General features: G+C 40.2%; 3 protein-coding genes across 4 annotated transcripts; 2 read left to right on the forward strand and 1 right to left on the reverse strand.

The window, feature by feature from the left end:
- Positions 1-869: 869 nt before the first annotated feature.
- LOC119899570 (L-rhamnose-binding lectin CSL3-like) lies at positions 870-4,192 on the forward strand. The gene is made up of 9 exons (XM_038714186.1): positions 870-943; positions 1,073-1,105; positions 1,360-1,407; positions 1,558-1,696; positions 2,693-2,808; positions 2,941-2,991; positions 3,514-3,637; positions 3,883-3,997; positions 4,089-4,192. Exons 1-9 carry the CDS (start codon positions 901-903, stop codon positions 4,176-4,178), a joined length of 759 nt encoding a protein of 252 aa, XP_038570114.1. The 5' UTR covers positions 870-900; the 3' UTR covers positions 4,179-4,192.
- A 3,443-nt stretch (positions 4,193-7,635) lies between these two features.
- Positions 7,636-12,043, forward strand: inha (inhibin subunit alpha). The gene is made up of 2 exons (XM_038721111.1): positions 7,636-8,137; positions 10,470-12,043. Exons 1-2 carry the CDS (start codon positions 7,837-7,839, stop codon positions 11,216-11,218), a joined length of 1,050 nt encoding a protein of 349 aa, XP_038577039.1. The 5' UTR covers positions 7,636-7,836; the 3' UTR covers positions 11,219-12,043.
- A 318-nt stretch (positions 12,044-12,361) lies between these two features.
- LOC119904433 (gap junction gamma-1 protein-like) lies at positions 12,362-20,718 on the reverse strand. Of its 2 annotated transcripts, none has more exons than XM_038721088.1 (5): positions 20,561-20,718; positions 15,483-15,754; positions 15,121-15,346; positions 14,320-15,000; positions 12,362-13,939 (listed from the first exon to the last, which is right to left on the reverse strand). In XM_038721088.1, the coding sequence occupies exons 2-5, from the start codon at positions 15,720-15,722 to the stop codon at positions 13,926-13,928; spliced, it is 1,161 nt and encodes a 386-aa protein (XP_038577016.1). In that variant the 5' UTR covers positions 15,723-15,754; positions 20,561-20,718; the 3' UTR covers positions 12,362-13,925. The 2 variants fall into 2 exon arrangements, with proteins under 2 accessions (XP_038577016.1, XP_038577024.1); XM_038721096.1 differs by lacking the exon at positions 20,561-20,718 and adding an exon at positions 20,371-20,506.
- Positions 20,719-22,498: the final 1,780 nt, after the last annotated feature.

Here is a 22,498-nt window from a genome sequence, read left to right on the forward strand (position 1 = left end):
TTTGGAAATTACATTAACAAGGATGCTCCTAAGCAAAACATTTCCTCAATAATGCAGATGTTTAATTACATGCGTTCAAAAAGGGGTCCAGATCATATCACATCAGAATATCGGCACATACCCAAAGTTTTGTGCTCAGCGTTAAAAAAACATTGTCATTGTTTGGTTTTGTCTGTATTGTCTGTCTCACAGTTTCCCTCAGGAACAACGTGTTCAAACTGTACTTTTCTCCTTGAAACAAGCTGTTGGGCCCTGGGGCGGACTAACACTGAGCCAAGACAAACATTAAAAATACTTTATATATTTTGGATTGCACAGCCAAATTTAATCAAATAATGTCAAGTAACTGTGGCTCTTCTCTAAACATTCTAGTCTGTAAATCAACAAACTAGACAGGTTGGAATGACTTTTTCTTCCTGAGCTGTTTGCCATCAGCCATACCCTTAGGAGGTTAGCAGATGAGGGCGTGAGGGGAAAAAGTCTTTCAGACAGGTATTAGCAACTCTCTGAGGATCTCTGCCTCACCTTCATAGCTTAGATCATTCTAGTATCATTATCTCAAATGGAACAAAAGCAGGTTGTTAGGGTGTTTTTTTTTTTTTTTGACAGCAACAGCAACATTTGGTCAGTTGAACTTTTTTCTTCCTTTTCTTTCAGTTGCTGTAGTGTCACACCTGTTGTTTTTGATGATTTTAAGTATCAAAGTTTCAAAAGCACTCTTTATGCAGTGTTACACTATACATACAAGGTAATGTACATCCCCTGAAGTGCTGTATATATAATTAAGGCCCCCCCGACTTCAGGGTGTGTGCACGTCTGTGTGTGGTTATGTGTGTGTGCATAGCAAACAAGAAGAAATTGTATAAATAGCTGGGATCTGCTGTATAATCATCACTTGCCATGTCTTTCTTCATGCTTTCCACAAGACTGATCATCATCGCCTGTGAGTCTACAGCCTGTTCTTTTGTCTTTAATAGTCTTTAACTGTGAGAGTAACTTGTAAAAATGGGAGCTATTATGTTACATGTTCTTAATAAGATATACTGTATTTTTATGTGTTCCTTATCTTTAGTGCTGGCGGCTGCTTGGTGTCAGACATCGTATGGTAAAATACCTTGTCTTTATTTTACTTCATTTGATTTTATGTCAAGTTTTTTTTTTTTTTGATTCTATAAGCTTTCTTCTGTGAACTACCATTCGTAATTCATAGTCCTGAAGAAATACAGTTATTCAATAATTCACGAAAAAATAATCAAAGATTAACAAGTGTGACTCAGGGTGTCGTAAGTGCCGAACTTTGGCAATTGATTGTTTTTAATACACAATGTGATTTTTAAATGACATTTTGTTTTGCTGCAGGAAACTATGATGTGGCATGTCCTGGTGTAAACAGCGAACTGTTTTGCCGTATGTAGTGTTTTATTCATTTACATTTTAAGAAAAAAAAAACATTTTCTCCCACCACCATCTTTACTCTCTTAAGGTCCTTCCTTCCCTCTCCTACCATCACCAACTGTTAGTATTTTGCTTTATGATCCATGTTTTGTGTATGTTCAGCTAAAGGAAGTGTGATTGAAGTGCTGTCCATGAAACATGGTTTGAAAAGCGCCGCTATCTGCGCTGACAGAACCCAGCCTGCTGTAACCTCGGAGAAGAACTGCATTGACAACAGAATGATAGCATGGGTCAAGCTTGTGTAAGAGTTTTTGGATTTTGTTGACTTTATTAGTTGTTCAGTTTGTTTGTTGAGTAGACATAAAAGATACTGCCGGCACTGTATTTGGGAACAAGGTGGTGAAACTAAGCTTGTTACATTTCAGATGGGTAGAAGTTGTTAGTAGTTCCACCAAAAAGACATTTCTCCTCTTGACTTCCCAGGTGGTTTTATTAAAACTATTGTTTGAGGTCTAAAGAGGTCAAACTATCCTATATTTTACAAAAAAAAGAATATATTAGTCTTTCCTCTCCCATTAATCATTTTACGGCCCTATCCCTTCTTCTGACCATTTGAGGGTGCTTGACCTCTAGTTTGGGAACCACTAGACCAAACAACTTAACTGTTTTTAAAATAGTCCAAACTAGCCCAACCTCAACAGTAAAATGCTGTTTACAAATTGATGCAACAGTATTAACAATCTATTGATGTTGTATATTATAATAGATCAGTCATAGGGGCCATAGTATAAATTGGTGCTTACAGTACACATGAACATAAATAGTAATATAAATATATAAAAAGTTGAAGCAGGTAAGAAAAGATGAGAAGGTATACGAAAATTACAATAATACTATAAGTATGCGCAAAACTTCACAGCATGAGGATAAAGCACAGTTGAGTGTTGTTGTAAAGTGTGGGGTACTGGTAGTTTTAAAGTAAAGATACCTGACTACTTCTTCCACCACCAGTAATTCCATTTAATTTAATTGCAAAACCTTGCTATGCTAGCAGGAATATCGCCCTCTGCCAGGCATGACTGAGAGGTTTTTTAGTGATTGGTAAGGTTTGAGACTGGAAACATAACCTTGCAGTTACATGTTCAAATGCAATTTTAAAGACAGACTTTTAACCACAGATTTAGAACAATTTTTTTTTTTCAAATTTAAATGGTAAAATTGCCTGTGCACATTATCTTGTGCTTTAAATCTTGAATCTTGAATATGCAACATTTTGACTTTTCTAATATTACTATAGCTGTGACAATATGGAACACTGCCGTCTGCCCAAGCCCCATCCCATGGAGTTTCTGTGCGATTACTCAAGTGATAACTTCATTCTGACCACCTACAAGTGTAACCTGAAAAGAACTGGTGAGTATTTTTCAACACAGCAGAGCACCTGCTGGTGTACAACAGGATAAATCCGCACATATCAGTGGAGATGTCTGGATGATTTAAGGATTGTAAACTAAGATCTGACCTTTTCTCCTAATGTTTTGACAGATTTGCAAACTACTGTCATATGTCAAGGACAAGCTCAGGATATTACGTGTGGTAAGAATGCCTCTATAATGTGTTAACATGTGATTATGTTGATAAATATAATATATATATAAACATTTGTAATTTTTTTAGTAACAATAAAAAAGCACGATGAGAATTTTGAAAAACAGAATTGTAAATCTTTCATTTTATTATTGCTTTGGTTTGAGCTTCTGTTTGTTTCCTTTTTACCTAATGTGTCTCACCTGTGTTAATGACCTTGCCAGCTTGTGTGTGTGTGTGTGTGTGTATGGGTGTGAGATTATACTGTATATAGTCTGTGTTCCTTCCAGTTCTTTAGTCAGTCCACCGTGTTTCTGAAATACTCATTTTGTCTGCTTTCTGTATCGGCACCGTTGTGACATTAGTCATCAGATATATAGCTGCGGTTTTTAAAACGGGGGTGGAAACCATGAAATGCAGATTAATGTTAATTCACTTTACGTCTAAGAAGTTTTCTCTACATCAACTATTAAGTGTAAATTTTAGCCCTTGTTATGACACATTTTGTCTTCATCTGTGTGTCACTCTAAGAAAAAGGAGTCCTTCACATTGTAAAGGCCAGTTTTGGACGTTTCGATGAGAACACCTGCACCCAAACCCCTTCGACAATGACCTACTGTGCAAGTGCCGAAGCTGATGAAAGAGTGAAAAAAATGTGCGTATTGGTACAAAGGATTTTGAGTGGAGGCAAATGGAATATGATATTTGTTCTAAATTGATATTCTTGAATATATTTTCATATACTAGAATTCGTGCTTCACAATAATTGTTATTATAATTGAACTACTTCTCTGTGCAGTATTATTATCGGTAGTTTATTCTTTTAATTTATAGGCCTAATACATTCGTGGTTGTTTTTTATATTATTAACCCACCCCTTTCTCTTAAATTTACCTTCAGGTGTAACAACAAAAACAAGTGCAACATTATAGCAAGTCCTGATTATCTGGGAAAACCTACTTATTGTGATAATCTTCCCATGTACCTCACTGTGGATTATGTTTGTCAGTTAGTGGTAAGTTTAATAAAAGGCATCTACTGTGCATGGTTTGGCAAACAGTCAAAGCATTTAACACATCATGCAATGTTTTCTTTTTAACTTTTAGGGGATTCGCTTCAGCATCAGAGAGAGGAGCAGTGACTCTGTGTGGGGCTCTTTACAGCAATCACATTTCAACGAGAATGTGTTTGGTTGAATTATTAAAAGAGTGAAACAAATGATTGTGTTTGTCTTTCTTGAGAAAGTCACAGTTCTGCTGTTAACTTATTTTAAAATTGTTTCTTAAAGCACGACTTCAAGCTGACTACCAATTAAAGTGTAGGAATTATCCTTTACTCGACCAATCAGAATATGCCTAAAACCACAGACACAAACAAAATTCAAAGCTACAATAAATGTTTCAATGTTTTAATGAATTATGAACAACACATGCAGCCTAAAAGACGAAATAAAAGATGAAGAGAAACATTAAAATGAGCTGGTGGCTCAGATAAAATCAGGATATGCTTTCTGATACAAGTGTGTTTTTAGAAGGGATTTAAAAAAGGACACTGACTCAGACAGCCTAATTTCCTCAGACAGGTTGTGCCAGAGCCTTGTGGCCCTGACAACAAAAGCTCAGTCACCTTCAGTTTTCAGGAAGAGACAGGAGACCCATGCCCAAAGAAGAACGAATTTAAAATATCAAAAATAATCTGAAGCCAGGTCATGGAGAGCCTTAAAAGTAATCAATAAGATCTAAATCTTAATCCTAAAACAAACAGAGAGCTAATGTAAAGAGGCTAAAACTGGTGTGATGTGATCACACCTCTTGGTTCTGGTTAAAAGCCTAGTAGCTGAGTTCGGCACAATGTGTAGTGATGGGACAAAACTTGTAACTGCACACACATCTGGCGGTGTAGTGTGTTGCCGCCCTCTTCTGGTGAATACAGTTCAATCAGGAGAGACTTCATCTGAGTGAGCAATAATAACTTGTTGACATGTGTCCAATGAACATGACAGATGTAAAAAATCTGGCGATTAGACCCCATGTGATGATGTGGAATTTAAAGGGCGTGGTGAAGCTGGATGTGAAGGAATCCCCGAGCTGTTCTCCATCACTGTTGAGGAGTCAGTCCCCACACCCTGTGCAACAGGTGCTTTGAATGATCCTCAAATCAACTCAGAGTAATGTTGATATTGAGCCATACTTTCTATAGAGCTTTAAACCAGATCTCACGGGGTCAAATATCAACTTCATTATTATCTCAAAGGAAAATGGTTCGCACGCAGGATATTAAAACACATACATCACAGGAACTAAACATAACAATTAAGATGATAAAAAGACAAAAACAAATACAATATAATATCAGAGGATGCTCATTTCGTATGTCATTTTCTTCTCCATGAAAACTTAGCAAACTCCATCTTCTAATTCACAGTGGTAGAAAATCAGGTTTGTATTTATCAAGCTTCTCAGATTTACTCATATGAACAGTGCTAAGAACTGACTTAAGAGTAAAAAAAGTCTTGGCTCAAAGCTGCGCTTAAAAGGTAGTTATCAAGCATCATAGTCCTAATTTGAGTGAAGTGTAGGACTAAATCTTAAATGTCAGTCCGATGATTCAGGACACTTTGCTGTGCAGCAAACAGGATTTTGGATGACGATGTCGGCAAGGACCAATCACTGAATGGATTTCCTTCTATAAGAATTTTCTCAGATAAATTCACATTGAATGGTGAAATTCCTAAGAGGAGTTCACATTCAACAGATATTTGACAATTAAGAATTTTTAAGAGAATATATTATGACATTGGAAATGAAAGATGAAGTTGATCTTTACATGAGTGACATCAACTGCACCTATTACTCCTGGGATGTTGTTGGGAAGTCAATGAAACGTGTGACAGTGTGTGGAGTGTGTGGAGTGTTTCCATGACAGTTTGGCTTATTGATGGTCAAAATCATCAGCATGCTGCATTTTTGCTGTGGCAAATAAACAAAGTGTCATCACCACCTTCAGTTTAGCGTAAAATGTATTGCTGTATAAAGTCAGTGGTGAGATGACGTCTCTCACCATCTTGCTGACAAAGTTCGGAAACATTCTTCCTCTCCTGAAATATTTGCACATGTCTCTGTCTCCACAGCACCATCACAAGCCCCTGCAGGCAGCTCCTAACCATTTGAGAGACCTCTGAAGCTGTGTTAAATAACTGGGAGAGTGAGAGTGATTCTTAGCTTTAAGAAATGTGATAACTTGCTTTATACTTAAGTTTGAAAGTACGAGTTAATGTCATGAATTCTCTGCACTTAAGACTAAAAATGGCACTTTGATGAGTCTAATAAATACCGGCCCTGATCCTTTACTTAAGTAAAAGTAGTAATTTCACACTGAGAAAATACTCCACTACAAGTAAAAGTCCTGTATACAACCTTACTTAAAGTATGTAAGCATTATCTGCAAAATGTATTGTATATGATTTTCAGCCCTTTATGGAACACTTCATCTTCCAATTCATCAGAAAAATTCAAATTCAAAATCACAACATTTGGAGATACATGGGTTTCACTGGGAAGTAAAGGTATTAAAAGTTGTAATCTAAAAAGTAACCAGTAATTTAAGCACATCAGGCAAATGCAGTATGAGTAAAAAGTACAGCATTTTCATCTGAGAAGTAGAAGTATAAAGTAGCATAAAATAGAAATACTCAAGTAGAGTACAAGTACCTTGAATTTGTACTTTACAGTGCTTCAGTAAATGTACTTGTTGACATTCCAGCACTGCTGACGAATACCATGAAATGTGGACATGACCAGTAAGTGGACCGTGATTTAGAACTGTTTTGTGAAAGTGGAATATCTTATTTGAAAACACGGCTCTAAAGATGATTGGTTGGTCCAAAACAAAGCTTGTGAACATCTGGTCTGTTGCCCGTTAAAGAGCTGATAAAATGTCCTTGCACAGAAACAAGTAACAGAAAATATATTTCTCAGACAGATTCAGGGATTCGAGGCCAGTCAGATAAAGAACAGGCACACGCAGGTTTCCCTTACAGTAGACAAAAGCTTTTTTGTTTAGTGGGAAAACAGGTGTGTGTTGTGTGTTAGATATGGCCGCTGTCAAAGCGTGCAGGATATTAATAAACACTTTTGCAATAGAGGTCACAGACGAACGTTTTCAGAAGGTTGCTCTACAGTAACGTGTGAAACATTTTTGCATAGCTGTAGAAAGCAATTGTTATCCACATACTGTAGGAGATGATAAAAACAGGAGACGTGTTATTTCATTGGACTCATTTGATCAGGATTATGTATAGAGACATCTAGAAGTAATGTATGTTAAAATTTCCACTTATAAGCAAAAATCCCTTACTAAATGAAACGTTTCCATCTGTCTGTGCTTTATATAAATAATGCACATGTACTGTTTGTGCTGGAGACCCCTGGTTAGGCTATAAACCAACCAAAAGCAACTCTGCATGACTCAAAGCAAGAAAATAAACCATGTAGCCAGTTTGGCTACATTCCCTCAATTTTGTATGAGACAGCCACCAAAACAGATAATGCAACATCTTAACTTTCAAGGTCATTCTTTGCTATCTTCCTTTTGTGTGTTGGCAGCAAAATGCTTTTGCTCGCTCATACTCCGACTACGGCTTAAGATAGCTGCAGAGCCAAACAAACAAGTGAGAATAAAGAAAGTCACAGAGGAGATTCACTTTTGTGGAACTAACTGGATCTTCATCTTTATAGAAGCTCTGTGCTATTCTGGAGCAGTAAAAGTATTCAGACTATTGTTTTGGACTTTTTTAGTTTTTTGTTACACTTGGAAGATATTTTGTACCCAACAGTGCTCTTAGACAGTACAGTCATGGTGTCCTGGGCTCTCTTCATCCTGGGCCCTTTGTCGATCCACATTCTGACGCAAGCCTGCAGGGGAGAGGAGCTGTCCCGGGAAGTGGTGTTGTCCTGGTTCAGAGAGCGGGTTCTGGAGGAACTGGAGCTGGAGGAGCCTCCTATGACCACACTGCAAGGTCCTGATAGCGATACGGCACAGCCGCATGCAAGGCACGCTCCCCGGAGGGCCTCCCGAACAAGCAAGACAGCGTGGGTCAACCATGGAACCAGTCTGAACCAGGAAATGTCTCAAATTATTCTCTTCCCCAGTTCTGGTGAGAAGCTTTGTTGTTTTTGTTTTTTTTTACCTGAACAACACCTTAAACTCCCTCCTCCTCACCTATTTGTACAGTTTCTCTCCAAAACGCTATACCTTCATTTTGGATCCTGGCAAAGTGTGTTCTTGTCCCATGATTTAAATGATCTGAGCTCATCATCAATCCATTCATTCACTGAAATTATACAAAAATATATATACATATATTTACATTCCAAAATACCGCAGATGTGTCATGTTTGATCTGGATCCAAACAGTATTTCCATGTTGTGGATTAAAATTGTTTTTTTTTTATATTTAGTTTGTCATATTGGTGCTTGAGCACAAGACTAGACTAAAAGTGCAGTAAAGTGCTTCCATAGCAGTAATTTAATATTTCTGTTTCTTTTTTTGAAACTACACAGCCTTGAATACAATGCTATATATTCCACATTTTCATTCATACCTTTACATCTCCATCAGGTGTTTATTGCACATGCCGTGTTTATATTAATATTGAAATCACACTATTTCATATTGCAGTTATGCTCACTATATGAACGCTGCAGATTATTATTAGTGTTACGACCCGGCTTGTCGTGGAGAGCAGTGACATATAATTGGGATTGAAAATGGGGTAGAACACAACAACTGGAATGGTTCTGATTAATGTTACGTGTTTAATTAACCAAGGGAGCGCTCGCACAAGGAATCCAACAAAAGAAGAGTACAGGTGCTGACAAACAGCCGTTAATAAAATAAAAGAGGGTCTTATCCAAAGACAGTTACTTAGCTCAAAATGGTCTTGTTACGCAAAATAAATAAGCTTCCAAAAACCAATAAAGAAACCGTGGACACACAAACCATTGAAGGTGCAGCTGGAGTTGATTGGAGACTTCTGATTGGTAGGTTCAGTCAGATTATGGCCACACCAATCACTGACCCCAGCGAGCAGCAACCAGGGAGTAGGCAGTTTAATCTCCTGAGGGACTAATCTTCAACGGGGATTCATACAGCGGGATTTACATAAACAGCAGAATCTCTAATGGGAACAGGACAATAAACACACTCTGACTAGCAGCAAGCGGTGGCCATAACATTGGTTAGCTAATGTAGGGGAGACCCGGGTATGGTTGTAACACTTTTTGCTTCAGTAACTATAACTCACTGAATTTTTTAGCTAGACTTCTCAAATTTTTATACAAAGTACCCACATATGTTCACTACAAATGGAACCAATTCAATCCTGTACAAGAATATCACAGACCTCGTGAGTTGATGTCAAATGCATTGTGTTCCCTTGTTACAACCTACCCCAATGGCAGGGTAGGTTGTAACACATGCTGGGGTAAGTTGTAACAATCACACAAAAGAATCAAAAATAGATGCCACACTATAAGATAAGCTTCCAAAACAGGTAGTGATATCAAGTGATGTAGTGATGTAACACTTTTTTAAGTAGTGTTACAACCCACCCCACCCCTGTCAGCCAATGTTGAGCTAGTGGTATTACCATAGTGTTTTGAAATTAGAAAGGAAACAATGCATCACATGTTGTCTGAGAAACTATATTTCAATCTTAAATTAGTCAAACAATTCTATCTGCAGTAGTATAGAGACTAAACAAAAAATAGTCTTGGTCAAAAAATCTTCAAAATCATTTTTTTCTCTATATATTCTGAATGCACCTCTTTCCAGACTTGATAACCACCAAGCTTGATCTGGGAGGAAGTAGGTGAATACTGAAATGATCACCTAACTCCTATCTTATCTCTATTTGGTGGAATTGGTGTTGTTACAACTCTCCCCATGTTACAACCATACCCAGTCTCCCCTATTAGTTTATGATGAAAATAACTAAGTTGGAAAACAAACTTTTGCATATAGATACGTGTGTGCAGTATGTAAATATGGGCAATACATGGTAACACCCTTTATGTAAAGACCCTGTGTGTCCATTGTTTATGAGGTCAGGTGGCTAAAGAAACTAAAGAGCAACAACACCAGGAGCAAAAGCAGTGTTCAAATCTGTTTTCGCCTGATTGTGTGTGGTCAGAAGTGTGCTTTGTATAACCACACCCAACAGCGATGTCACACTATCACCTCAGCAGGGTGAGACATTACCACTCGGGGTCAGTTTATGGGGCTGTTAAGTTAGGCTACTCATTATTCTGATGATATGACTTGTTTATTGTGGGCTAAATCTCAGTAAAAAGGGATGTAGTCTATGTGTTGATCTTTCCCTATACACTAAAGCTCCACTAGATAACAGCAGCACTCATAGGAATCAAAATGGTCTCATAAAAAAGCAATAAATATCACTGACTGCTCTCTAATCCCAATTTGGCAGACTCATCCTGTGCTAGATCTGACTCAGCTCCAGGAGGAGCCACCGACAACCACTTCACATATTACTTCCAGCCCTCCATGAACCACGACGAGACTCTGGTCACATCTGCCCACTTCTGGTTCTATGCAGGCAAAGGAGCCACATCCAACTCCTCTGCCCAGCTGTTCATTCTCACTTCAGAGCAGAAGCTACTTCAGGCGGCAGAGGATCCATCAAAAAAGAGCTCAGACGGATGGACCACCTACCACCTGGTTCAAAATCTACTGGCCTCTGTAGCTGAGGGCCCTTTCCTACTCCAGGTCCACTGTTCAGCCTGCCAGTGCCACGCCAACGAACCAGACAAGATGCCCTTTATTCACCTCCACGCTCAGCCTCGAGGTCCTGTCCGTTCACCTCGCCATGCCCCAGGAATCATTCCCTGGTCTCCGTCTGCTATCGACCTGCTCCAGCGGCCTTCTCTGGACAGGACCCAGCACAGCGACTGTCAGCGAGCACAGATCGAAATCAGCTTTGAGGAGCTGGGCTGGGACAACTGGATCGTCCATCCAAAGGTGCTGACTTTCTACTACTGTCATGGGAACTGCTCGGCCCGGGATCGGGCCACTGCCATGCTTGGGTTCAAGCAGTGCTGTGCTCCGGTCCCGGGGACCATGAAGTCCCTGAGGATCACCACCACATCTGATGGCGGGTACTCATTCAAGTATGAGACCCTGCCTAACATTATACCTGAAGAGTGTACTTGTATCTGAACATTAAAGCTGAAAGAGCCAGTTCACCAAAATTACCACGGTGCATGAAGCCATTTCTTATTTAATGTGGTGTCTTTGACTGGAACTTCTCCCTGTGCCCCAATTCCATACTAACTGTGTAAAGCATACTATATATTAATTGTTTTAGTGTAGGCCTACTCAGTGTTTTACAGCTTGTATACAAAATAATCAACATACTTAACCATTTTATAGCAGCAGGAAATTATACACTACTTGCTGATGCATGTTCATCACACTGTGACTGTGGAACGTCTCCGCGAATAAACGCACAGAGAAAGCAAAAAAAGTTGACTGGCCTAAACAGCACATACAACCAAAAGTTGACATAGTCTGACACCACATGGTGAAAGTTAGAAAATATGTTGCTGTATAACAGATCATTTAAAACTTAGAATTTCTTACTAATAACAGACGGCCTATAAACTTTTTATTTCGTTACAATCTGCAAGTAAAAGTTCTCAGGCCAACATTGTTTTGTTTTTTTATTTGTGAATCTTACCTATAGATGGCAGTGTAGGCCTATTTTCACACTGCATCATCTCCCATATGGTCATATTCTGTTCTGCAGTCCGGTAGTGTGGGAGAGCACCAGACTGCAGAGCAGCATTGATTGTCCTCAAGCTATGAGACTTAACTCATATTCATCCTCAGCACTGCTCCATTACATATAGTTTATTTCTGTTTACCATTTTTACAATTGCTTTTAAATAAATTTAAATTGTCTGCTGTAGCAGAAGGGAGTTACTAACCTCAATTTCTCTTACCTGTTCTAATGTGACAAAATAAATCTACCTATTCCCATTTACTGATCTACAGTCATGTATATTAAACAAGGAACTTAAAGTGTACTGTAAATACCAAACACTTCAACTCCATGTGAAAACATTTCACACAAGATCCCCATTTTCTCTTTGCCCCCACATGGCAGTTTTTAGTAAGAAAAATCTGTATATTTTTCACAAATTCAATGTTTAAGCACAGACATACAGCCATAATTGGCATTTACACATTAAAAATTTTTGAAAATTTGTCAGTTTACTTACAAAGTTACAGACAAAAACATCAGCCCCCCCAAAAAAGTCTGCAGCACATCATACACAAAAAAAGACAGTTCAAGTCAAACACTGTTCAAATATATTTATTTACTCTGAAGACAAAATACTCTCTACAGTTACAAAAACTACAAAACTTGCAATAGAAAAAAAATATATATATAAACCATTGAAGTACCATACTCAAAAATGGAATGTCGTACCTTGCAATAAGTAGCAAATTAAGTGAGATGATTACAAAAAGTACAGCATCAAACAGCTCTTTGGCAATCTGTAGTTTCATTATTTCAGCCAAAGATCATAAAACCAACTGACAGGCTATGAAAGAATATGAACTCTGTATGAACACTGAAAGCTATTGATCAAAAGTCTCACAATGAATCTTAGACTGTGTGTTTACATGGCATCAGGCTGTGCGTCAGCAGCCAACTGTCATCCTTTCCTCAGCCGGGCGCCATTTTTTTTCTCCCCAGGATGCATGAAAGCATCCATGTTTCAGTACAACGGATGGGTGGTGGTGGTGCATGTCAAGGATGGAAAATATGGCTCACCAAAGAAGAATGTAAATTTCAAAAGACAAGGATGGAATTTCATTGTTGACAGTAGCCCAGAAGACAGATGTTTCCAGCTGTTTAGCAAACCTCCCAAAAAGAAATATTTTTAAAAACTTTATGCATGAACATTGTGATTCATTTTATAGTACATAATTTAGGGAAGAAAAAACACCCAAGACCCTGCTTTCCAACAGTCATGTGAAATAGGTGGCATTCTTGATGCCAACCCTTCCTTCTAGACAAAAAAGCTTTGGTCAAGACATTTTTTGGATTGTACAAAAAAATTCTTGGAAATTCCTTGGAACATTTCCTGTCAATAAAGAATTCAAGCATTTCCCAGGTAAACATTTTGGCCGATTGGAGTAAATATACAGGCTTCAAAATTCTGTCATATTTCTGAAATGGTGTGGCTTCTGGCTAATAAACACCAATAATCCCTAAAGTCAAATCTGTTTAAATAACACATGACTCATCTAGCACAGGTTAAGCCACCCTAGTTGTAAAATAAATGCTGCTGCACAGGCTCCAGTAATGACATAGCCCAAGGCTGTGTTGTTTTGAGATTCTCTCTGAGGCCAACAAAGTGAGACGTTAACATTTGGCGACATTTTATAAACAGAGAGCCTCTTTTGTGAGGAAGACAACAAAAAGTACACTTGGCCAGGGGAGTTTAAAGCTTTCGGTAATCCTTACAAGGTCTGAAATGGACGAGGATTACTGCACTGCCACAAAAACACAGAGTGGGTAAAAGAACAGGGTGTAGACAAGGTTTTAGCCAAAGGCACAGTCGCAGTTTGGACTTAAGTAGGCAAATAGAAACTCGAGATGTGGCAGGCTTTCAAGTTTAGAGTCGTGGAGATGAACCATTTGTCACAACACAGCTTGGTCAGCATTTCTTTCTTTCTGACTGACCCCCAATACTGAAAGGCATATTTCTCTCATCCACACACACACACACCAACACACGCACGCACACTCTGGTCTCCCTCAGTGGTCTGACTGCACTCCTATTATGTGCTTCACCCATGTGTTTAAGGCCAGTAGGAATGGAAGAGCAGACGTTTGAGGCAGGAAGCACGCTCAGGCATGTATTCCTAAGAGAGGAAGAAGCAAAAACAGGGGGATGTTCAGCATGCATTTTCACTTAAATCCGGGATTTACTTTTTGTTTTTTTTAAACCTCCATGGGTAACACTGACGTTTTGCTGACTGGGTCAGGCCTTAATTTGACAGACAAAATCATTAAAAAAAAAAAAAAAAAGAAATCTGAGGTAGCCATATGAAATAGAGCTGAAACAACCAACTGACAAAATTATATATAACTATTGATAGTTGATTAATCATTCATTCATTTCCAGCTTCTCAAATGAGAAGATTTTCTGTTTTATCTTTGGATTTTAGACTGTTGGATGAAACTTGAGCTTAGTTAAATCATTGAGGGCCTTTTGCAACATTTCTAGCAGTGTCTTCATTACCTTTCTCGCTCGCCTCTCCTTGCTTTTCCTGGGCAAAGTTGAGGCGGTTCTGCTCGGCAGCCGTCTGTGCACCCGTGATGACCTCGGGGCTGCTGCTCCGTGAAGGGCTTCCTTCATCTGCCTGGTAGGCCAGGTCCAGGTGCTGCTGGGCCAGCTTCAGGTGCCTCCTCAACCGTTCCAGCTCCCTGGACGATGGCCCCTCGTCCCCCAAGCTCTCCCGCCCGGAGTCGCCCATTGGCGAGTCCCTTAGCTCTCCTTTCAGTTTCTCCTTCTTCATGCTCACGTGGTATCCTGGTGGAGCTGTGGGCAGGGAACGTGAGGAGGATGGAGGGGGGCCACGTGAGCTGAGGGCGGCCCGTCTGCGAAACGTGTCGCGGATGCCGCCAACCCCAAGATGGATGATTTCAAAGATGGTGAGGAGCAGGCAGAGGAAAGACACAACGTACATCACCAGCAGAAAGATGGTTTTCTCTGTGGGGCGGGACACAAAGCAGTCCACAGTGTGTGGGCACGGCGAGCGCGTGCAGACGTAGGAGGGTATCACCTCAAAGCCGTAGAGGACGTATTGGCCGAAAAGGAAGGAGACCTCGAAAGCAGAGCGCCACAGCAGCTGGCACACGTAGACCTTCATCAGGCCGTCACGCAGGATCCGCCGACGACCGTCATGCTTTTTCTCTGAGCCTTGAAAATATAGACGCTGGTTAGAATCTGATTTGGTTAGCATAGAAAGGAGGTAAAACCGAAGCAGAATGTTGAAACTGCTTTGTGATTGCTATACTGCAGCTCAAATCTCCACCTTACTTTTATCTGCTTTTTTTGGCTTGTCTGGTTCAATCTCCTCAGCAATCATGGGGTCCTCCTCTCCGTTGTCCTCAGCCTCCTCGTAGTCTCGAACGGCCCCACGGCTGACGATGGGCATCTTCTTCTTCTGGTTCCGAATGGGCCGGTACTCGTTGTCGTCCATGCGGGCAATCTTGTGCATGGCGAATCCCAGGTACATAATGGTGGGGGTGGTGATCATGATCACCTGGACAACACATGTGCATGTTTGGAGAAATTCAGCAAGATGTAATCATTCAGAGACATAAGTTTAAATTATCACTATAGATAGCATTTTGAAACATAAATATAGAACGTTGACTGAAATGTGATGTGCAGCTCACCTGAAAGATCCAGAATCGTACATGTGAGAGCGGCGCGAACGCATCGTAGCACACGTTCTCACATCCAGGCTGCTGAGTGTTGCAGACAAATTTACTCTGTTCATCGTAGTAGATCGTTTCACCACCAACGGCTGTCAGCACGATGCGAAAGATGATGAGTACTGTCAGCCAGACCTTCCCCACGAAGGTAGAGTGGTTGGAGATCTCATCCAGCAGACGAGTAAGGAAGCTCCAACTCATTGTGCCAAGGTGACTGGGGAGCTAAATGAGCTCTAGATGACAAAAGAAAAGAGAGAACAGTGAAATACTTGTTTTCCCCCTTTTTAAAAACTCAGTGACCCACTAATGCATTGCAAACATATGGCCTTTTGCACAGTTTCACATGGTTTTCTTTCCTTTTCTGTAGAACAGTAACCTCTAACTATAAATTAACAGACAACCAGAGATGCAACTACAAGCAGCATTTAGTCAATTCAGTTTGCTATTAAAGCTGAAGCAATTAGATGATTTGACAGTAAACAGAAGATTAGAAACTATTTTGATACATTTTCAATTGATCATTTCAGAGTACACCATATCCGGCCTCTCTTGTGGGAATATTTGCTGGTTTTCTTAGTTTCTTTATTAGGGCAGCTCAGTTATGGCAAAAATCCTAATCATGATTATTTAACCCGATTAGACATGGACTCTGGTATCAGCACGGATAGACGTGCATCACAAGCCAAAAAGTTGTGGCTGGCATGAACGCAGTGAGCTGAACTCAACACGCCACAGCCTAGATGAGAGTGAGTTTGGGATTTTAGGGGTGTTGCGAAAGCACACTGTTTTAAAGGAAAGTGGTGTGCTGGATTTAAGCCATCCTTTATTAATCCTTGTTGGGAAATTCATACTGTGCATTTAACACAAGACAAAATGAGCCACTGAGAAAATGGGATGCGGCACAGTAGTTTTCATAACCATTTGAAGCCAAAATCATAATTGAAAGTTATTCCGATAATCGTCCAGCCCTTTGGCTGCTGGTTGGTTAAAACAAGACATTTGAAGACTTCATATTGGACTATGGGCAATTATGATACATGTTTTACACTAATAGACCAAATGATTACTCAAGAAAATGGTCAGCAGATTACTCGATAATGAAAGTAGACACTCATGGCCAGAATTTAGTCAGTGAGCTTTAAAAGCCTACAAGCATTACTAAGATACTCCTCATTGAAATCAATACAAAGTGAATACATGCATAAAACTAGGTTTACACATCCACACAATGATTAAAGAATGTAAGAACAAATACTGCATGCAAATATTTTAGGTACACCTCAACCACAGGGCTAACAAACACGACAGCATGCTTTGTTTTAATCAGACACAGATCTCTCAGATGTGTAGCTATCCATGCGTAAACACCACAACAAACTGGATCCGTCCTGTTGGGTCACACAGCGCACTAGTCCTGGTAGCAGTTTGGTTAAGTCTACATTCTTACACCTCCCTGACATGCCAAGCTTGGGCTGCTTAATCAAACATGAAAAGTGTTGGCTGGCAAGTTGCAGCAAGCTGTGAGGAGACCTGCTGTTCCTCTGGTGAAGAATTATGATACTAAAAGCAGTGCATGGGGTTAGGAATTTATTTCCTGCCACATTGCCATAAGTTATTCCTTTAAAGACATGATTTGATAACTAAACATGGCCTAGACAAAATATAACAGCTGGACCTTTTTCCACTTCAGTAACTATTACAAGTGGATCGCTGAGCATTTAAAGATTAATTCAACCATTTTTGGAGATTAATTGGAAACAAAATTCAGATTTCAGATGTCATCTGATTTTATTTGGTAGTTTGGTTAACTTTTCAAGATGAGGTTACTAGGTTTATTTCTACGAAACTAGCTGAAAAAGGTTGCCTGAAGCCTATTTGAGCACTGAAATTGAACACCACATTGTCTACAGCACTCAAATCTGGGAGAGAAACCCCCCCCCCCCAAAAGCAATATATCATATTATAAGTACCAGGATGGCTCTATTCTTCAACCACACACAAATATTTAAATATTTTAACTGATATCAATGCCATAATAACTCTTCCCCCCAACCCCAATCATCAATCTGATCACCAACACACACGGAGCTGAAGAACTAAAGTGCAAAAGAACCTTTAGAACTCTTTGGACCTACCTTCACTACTGTCAGAAGACAGGGTGTAGCAAAGGAAATAACCAGCATTTCATGAGTCACTGCAACAGGACGAGGCTTTCGCCATTACAAGCATCTTTAGGTATGTCTCCTCAGTTTAGCGGTCTATACTCAGGCCCTCACTCGCCAGGTTACTCATCCATTCCTTTGCGAAATCCTTTCCCTATAATGGCACCTTCAATTACTTAGAAACAGTCAGGCTGACTTGCCTCAGCCTGAACAGAACAATACTTTACCAAAACCAGAACCATCATGTTCAAGTTCAGAGACTCACCAGCTACACCAAAGCTGTATGTGTGTTAGACGATGACCTGTCTTGGCTGGGTCCAGACGGGCAAATGATGAGCTTTGGAACACTTAGAAAATTTTCCTTCATAAAATATAGAACTAAATCACACTTCAAAAGTATATTTACATGACATCATTATCTCCAAAAACTCATCTCATGTGCATGCATGTAAATGTTGATTCCTGTTGGTGAAAATTGTTAATTGCTTGAAAAAAAACAGACAACTTTGTGACCCTGAAATTAAGTCTGAGACAGGAACAAGTACAGCTGGGAGGTGACTTCTGTTTTACCCTACCATACAAACCCCACCTAAATGACCCAGGAGTTTCAGCAGAGGTATGCAACAAAAGCACTTTAACACACACACACAAAAAAAAAAAAAAAAAAAAAAAAACACAATGAGGTTTTGTTACATGCTTTAGTGTATTGGTTCAACCAGTTATCCCTGGTGTTGGTTTCTCACAGCAGAAAGGACGGTGCTAAAATTTAAAAGTCCTTCTGACATTCAATCATCCCTTTAAACATCGTCCGGCCCAGTTACAGTGTTTGGTTTCCTACAGCGAAACTCTGTGCTCCGACATCCGCCATCTCCAGCTCAGACTGTGCTTCCAGGACACGACCCGTTATGCTAAAATACTGCGCGCAGACCAAAAGCATCTTTCCAGAAATGAGAGGCATTACTGTCATAAAATCCACAGCATTCTAACCACTAATGGACATCCAATATCAGTATAATCAAAAATAAATGCTGAACTGCCAAAACAGGAAGCGAAAGGCTGACGTTTGAATTTGACCTCTGCTGGGTTCTACCTCTGTTTGTGCCATTTTATCAACCTTGAAACAAACTTATCACTACACTTCAGCGACACAAAAGCACTTGGAAAATATACTCTTATTGGATATTACTTGACCTTACGTGACCATGTCAACACAGAGGTTAGACATGCAGTACTTGACCTGATGTTAGACTGACCAGTAAATGTCACTACTGCGGTCAGACTGCTTGATATTCTGCACAAATTGCTAAACAAGTCAGCCAAATGTCCACATGGTCAGCATATCTGAATTCTGTAAAACAGGAGAGCCAAAGAGTTACGGTTATTTCAGACGTGCTGTGCGCCACCACTGGGGCAAAGTGTAGTTTTGGTTCTTAGCTGTTGTTCAGTGCGATATAACCTCTGGACAACAGCTGTTAGCTCTCTAAAGGAGTTCAGCTCCTGGTAAGGGTCCATGAAAGGTTTCCAGAGGTGCAGGGCTAAAGAGGAAGGTTAAAGACTGTTCTCTTAAATGGTTTCTCTCCTCCCACAGTAAACAGACAAAATGTACTCGGATGATTTACTGCACCCCTTGTTAACACACTGTTAAATGCCATCAGTGCTTTCCTCCTCTCTAAATAAGACACCAAACAATCTATTTAACTTGGACAAACTGGTTTCCGAGTTCAAGTAAATGCGAACATTTTTGCAATGCCACCCTCCCGACAGCTAACCAAAGACAGCTTTTAAACAGTAGCTTATTTCCTCATGTGGGCTAAACCCAGCTCAACTGATTTAATGGCCTCTCTGCTTCAGGAGTCACTCAGCTCCAGGAGGAGATGGAGGGGGTTGGAGAGTTTTGGGCAAAGGATCTGGACAAAGCCAAGGCGAGTTAACATTCCTGTCTTAACCAAAAGCAGAATGCTGGATTTTAGGGTTCAGGGAGCAGATAGAGGGCACATGAAATCCCCATGCAGTCCCAGCAACAAGACAGGAATATAGCACCTACAAATGTCAATCACTGCTCTTCTGTAGTATCACTGAAAGAAAGAAAAAGAAAGAAGGGGGGAAAAAATTAAATAAAAGAAGTGTTTGACTTTGCTGAAGAGGGGAACAAGGATTTATCCACAAGACAGATTTACTTTTCCGTTTCAAATAAACTATGAAAAAAAAGAGAAGCTTAAAGGAGGTTTAAAAGACCCTCGGCAGAACGGTTGAAGGCTATGAACACGCTTTGCTGAGTCAGACTGAACTGTTTTGGAAATTGTGGCATTCCTGGAGGAAAACAAAGTGCTGCCAAGATTCAGTGGGGAAACAAAAATCTGGTGAATTAGAAGATGAAGCCATCATTTCAAAGAGTCAGACACACAATTGGTTCGGAAAGTTAGAACCACTATTAGGAGGAGAATTACTCATTAAAAAAACAAAGGAAAACCACTGCAGAAAGAGTCTGTGGTAGGAGTGTATTTAGATATTCCGAGGTGGCAGCTGTTAACTTCCTTTTAAAAATAGCATGTTGGCAGTTTTATCAAACTGTATCACCTTCTAATTTTTCAAGTCGAACTAACACTGACTTTTACCGAGTATTAACAGGTTAACCTTCTCTCCTTTAAACGTCAAACCAAAGAAAACAACACTTTGCTGCGACTCACTGCTCTGCGGTACGCACAGATCCGAAACTCGTTACGTGGAAGCCACTTTGCAAATTTAGACTAAACTGCTTGTAAAACACACATGGTGGATTGCAAAAAAAGTAACAAAAAGTACTCCGCTGAGGTTTAATGAAGTTGTAGAAAGGAACTACACTGTCTTTCTAAACTTTTCCCAATGCCAAACACCCACCTTATGCGCCGCAATCCGCGCGTCTTCTATCCTCGCGCTTAATTGCTCGACCAGGTTTTCCTAATTAGCGCGCGCTCTCATCGGCGTCTGCGTGCGTCCGCGTCAGAGGCAGCCTTCAGTCTGAACCCGTTCAGCCCGTGCTGACCCCATGTGTCGGGGTCCCGAACAAGAGGACAAAAGACAGATCTGCGATTCCTGCAGACTCCTGCTCTCCTCCTCCTCCTCCAACCCGCACCTCCTCCACGTAACTCGGCCCCATTCAAGAGGAGGCCCCTCGCCTGAAACCTGAGATCCAAGACACTGACTACCGTTCTGCCCTCACGACAAAGGACTAAAGGAATCCTATTATACGTTTGATGATGCTACCTCAGGTCTCCATAGGGAGTTTATAGGAATTTCATAGGAGATAAAAATACCACGAGCCACGTTAAGTCACTATAACCTTTCTGCTGGAGGCATATACCTTATTTGAACACATAGTCATGAAACAAAGGACAACCACATCTGACAATATAATATGTATATAGTCATACTGATTCCTTATAAATACAATTTAACGTTGGTAAAGTTCAAAGAAAAGTTGTTAATTGACCGGACAGCCCATGTGTCCACCCTGAAAGCCAGCTCTTCCTCTACTCTTTCATTTCAAGCATCCGCAATGTATAATCTCTCACTTGCCACTTTATTTATTTCACTATATGCCTACTGAGATTCTAATAATACCCTGATATTATCATAATATAACTTCATCCTCCAAAATGATCCTTAAGTTGAATTAACACCTCAAGAACTGACTGTGGACTGCATTAGTTTTAGCTATAGGTTCACCTTTTAAACTGTGCATGCATTCAGTACATATTTAAAGGGGTATTCCATGCACTTCAATAATGTTGGGGGGATTGCGACATATGTAGATAATAATTATCCAAATTGATGCACCAGAGGCTGTGATATTTTGACTTTTAGTCCCAAATGTGGTGCAGGTTAAAAAGAAATTATTCCCATAATGCACTTTGACATCGTCTTTCATTAAATCTCCCCATGCCTTGTAAATGCCTACCTGTTTCAAACTCCACACTCAGGCTGTAACACAGGACTTCTGGTTAAATGTGTAGAGGAGTCGAGATAACACTGATGACATCTCTGTGACATCATCGCGGTTATTTTCAGAGTAGACTTTCAAAAAGCTCCTCCACAGCCACAGAGAGTGCCCCTTAAAACCTCTTCCACATCCAAGGGATTAGAATCTGTTTATATTCTTGTTCTTGTTTTATGCTAAAAAGTACACTGAGTGCAACAACAGCATAATCTAATCATTCGTCTTTCTGCTGAGGACCCCGTGGACCACAGTTTGGCAGATCGCTGGCTTGACAGAGCGCTGCGTGACTGCAGCTTTTAGAAGAGGACGCCCACCATCCAACAATTTGGTTGACTCGAGTGTTCAGCAAAACAACAGATTTCTTGCTGTCATGCACAGTGCAGCTGTAGTGCTCCTGATTTACCAGAGGACCCCAAATGTTTGGAGGGAGGCTGTGGGAAGTCAAATCAGGCCAGATGTCTGTGCCCTTTCCAAATCTCCATGGCTGCATCCCAGCTTTCCCTCATACTAACTATCCTCCCTGCTTTCCTCTGGTTCTCAAGTGAGGCGTGCGCTCATTCACCTGTGCCTTTTTATTCTCACTTAATTTACAGAGAAAAATAATGATCTCTTGGTATGGTGGGGAAGTCTTAATTTTTCCTTTTCACTTGTGGAGTATTTGCATTTTTTTCATCCTGGAACCTGGTATCCATATTAAATACCACTGAATTAGTGTGGATGAAGGGTGAAAGGTGTGACAATTAGGGCCCCATAGCTGGATAGGGCCCAAATAATGACACTGGGATTATACAATTTAAGCCAAAATGGAAATAGGGGTGGGGCGAGTCTCTCCTGAGGAT

This window comes from Micropterus salmoides, unplaced genomic scaffold (assembly GCF_014851395.1).
Source record: "Micropterus salmoides isolate LMB-PRFRI ecotype aquatic unplaced genomic scaffold, ASM1485139v1 Ms_hic_scaffold_1, whole genome shotgun sequence".
Lineage (NCBI taxonomy): Eukaryota > Metazoa > Chordata > Actinopteri > Centrarchiformes > Centrarchidae > Micropterus > Micropterus salmoides.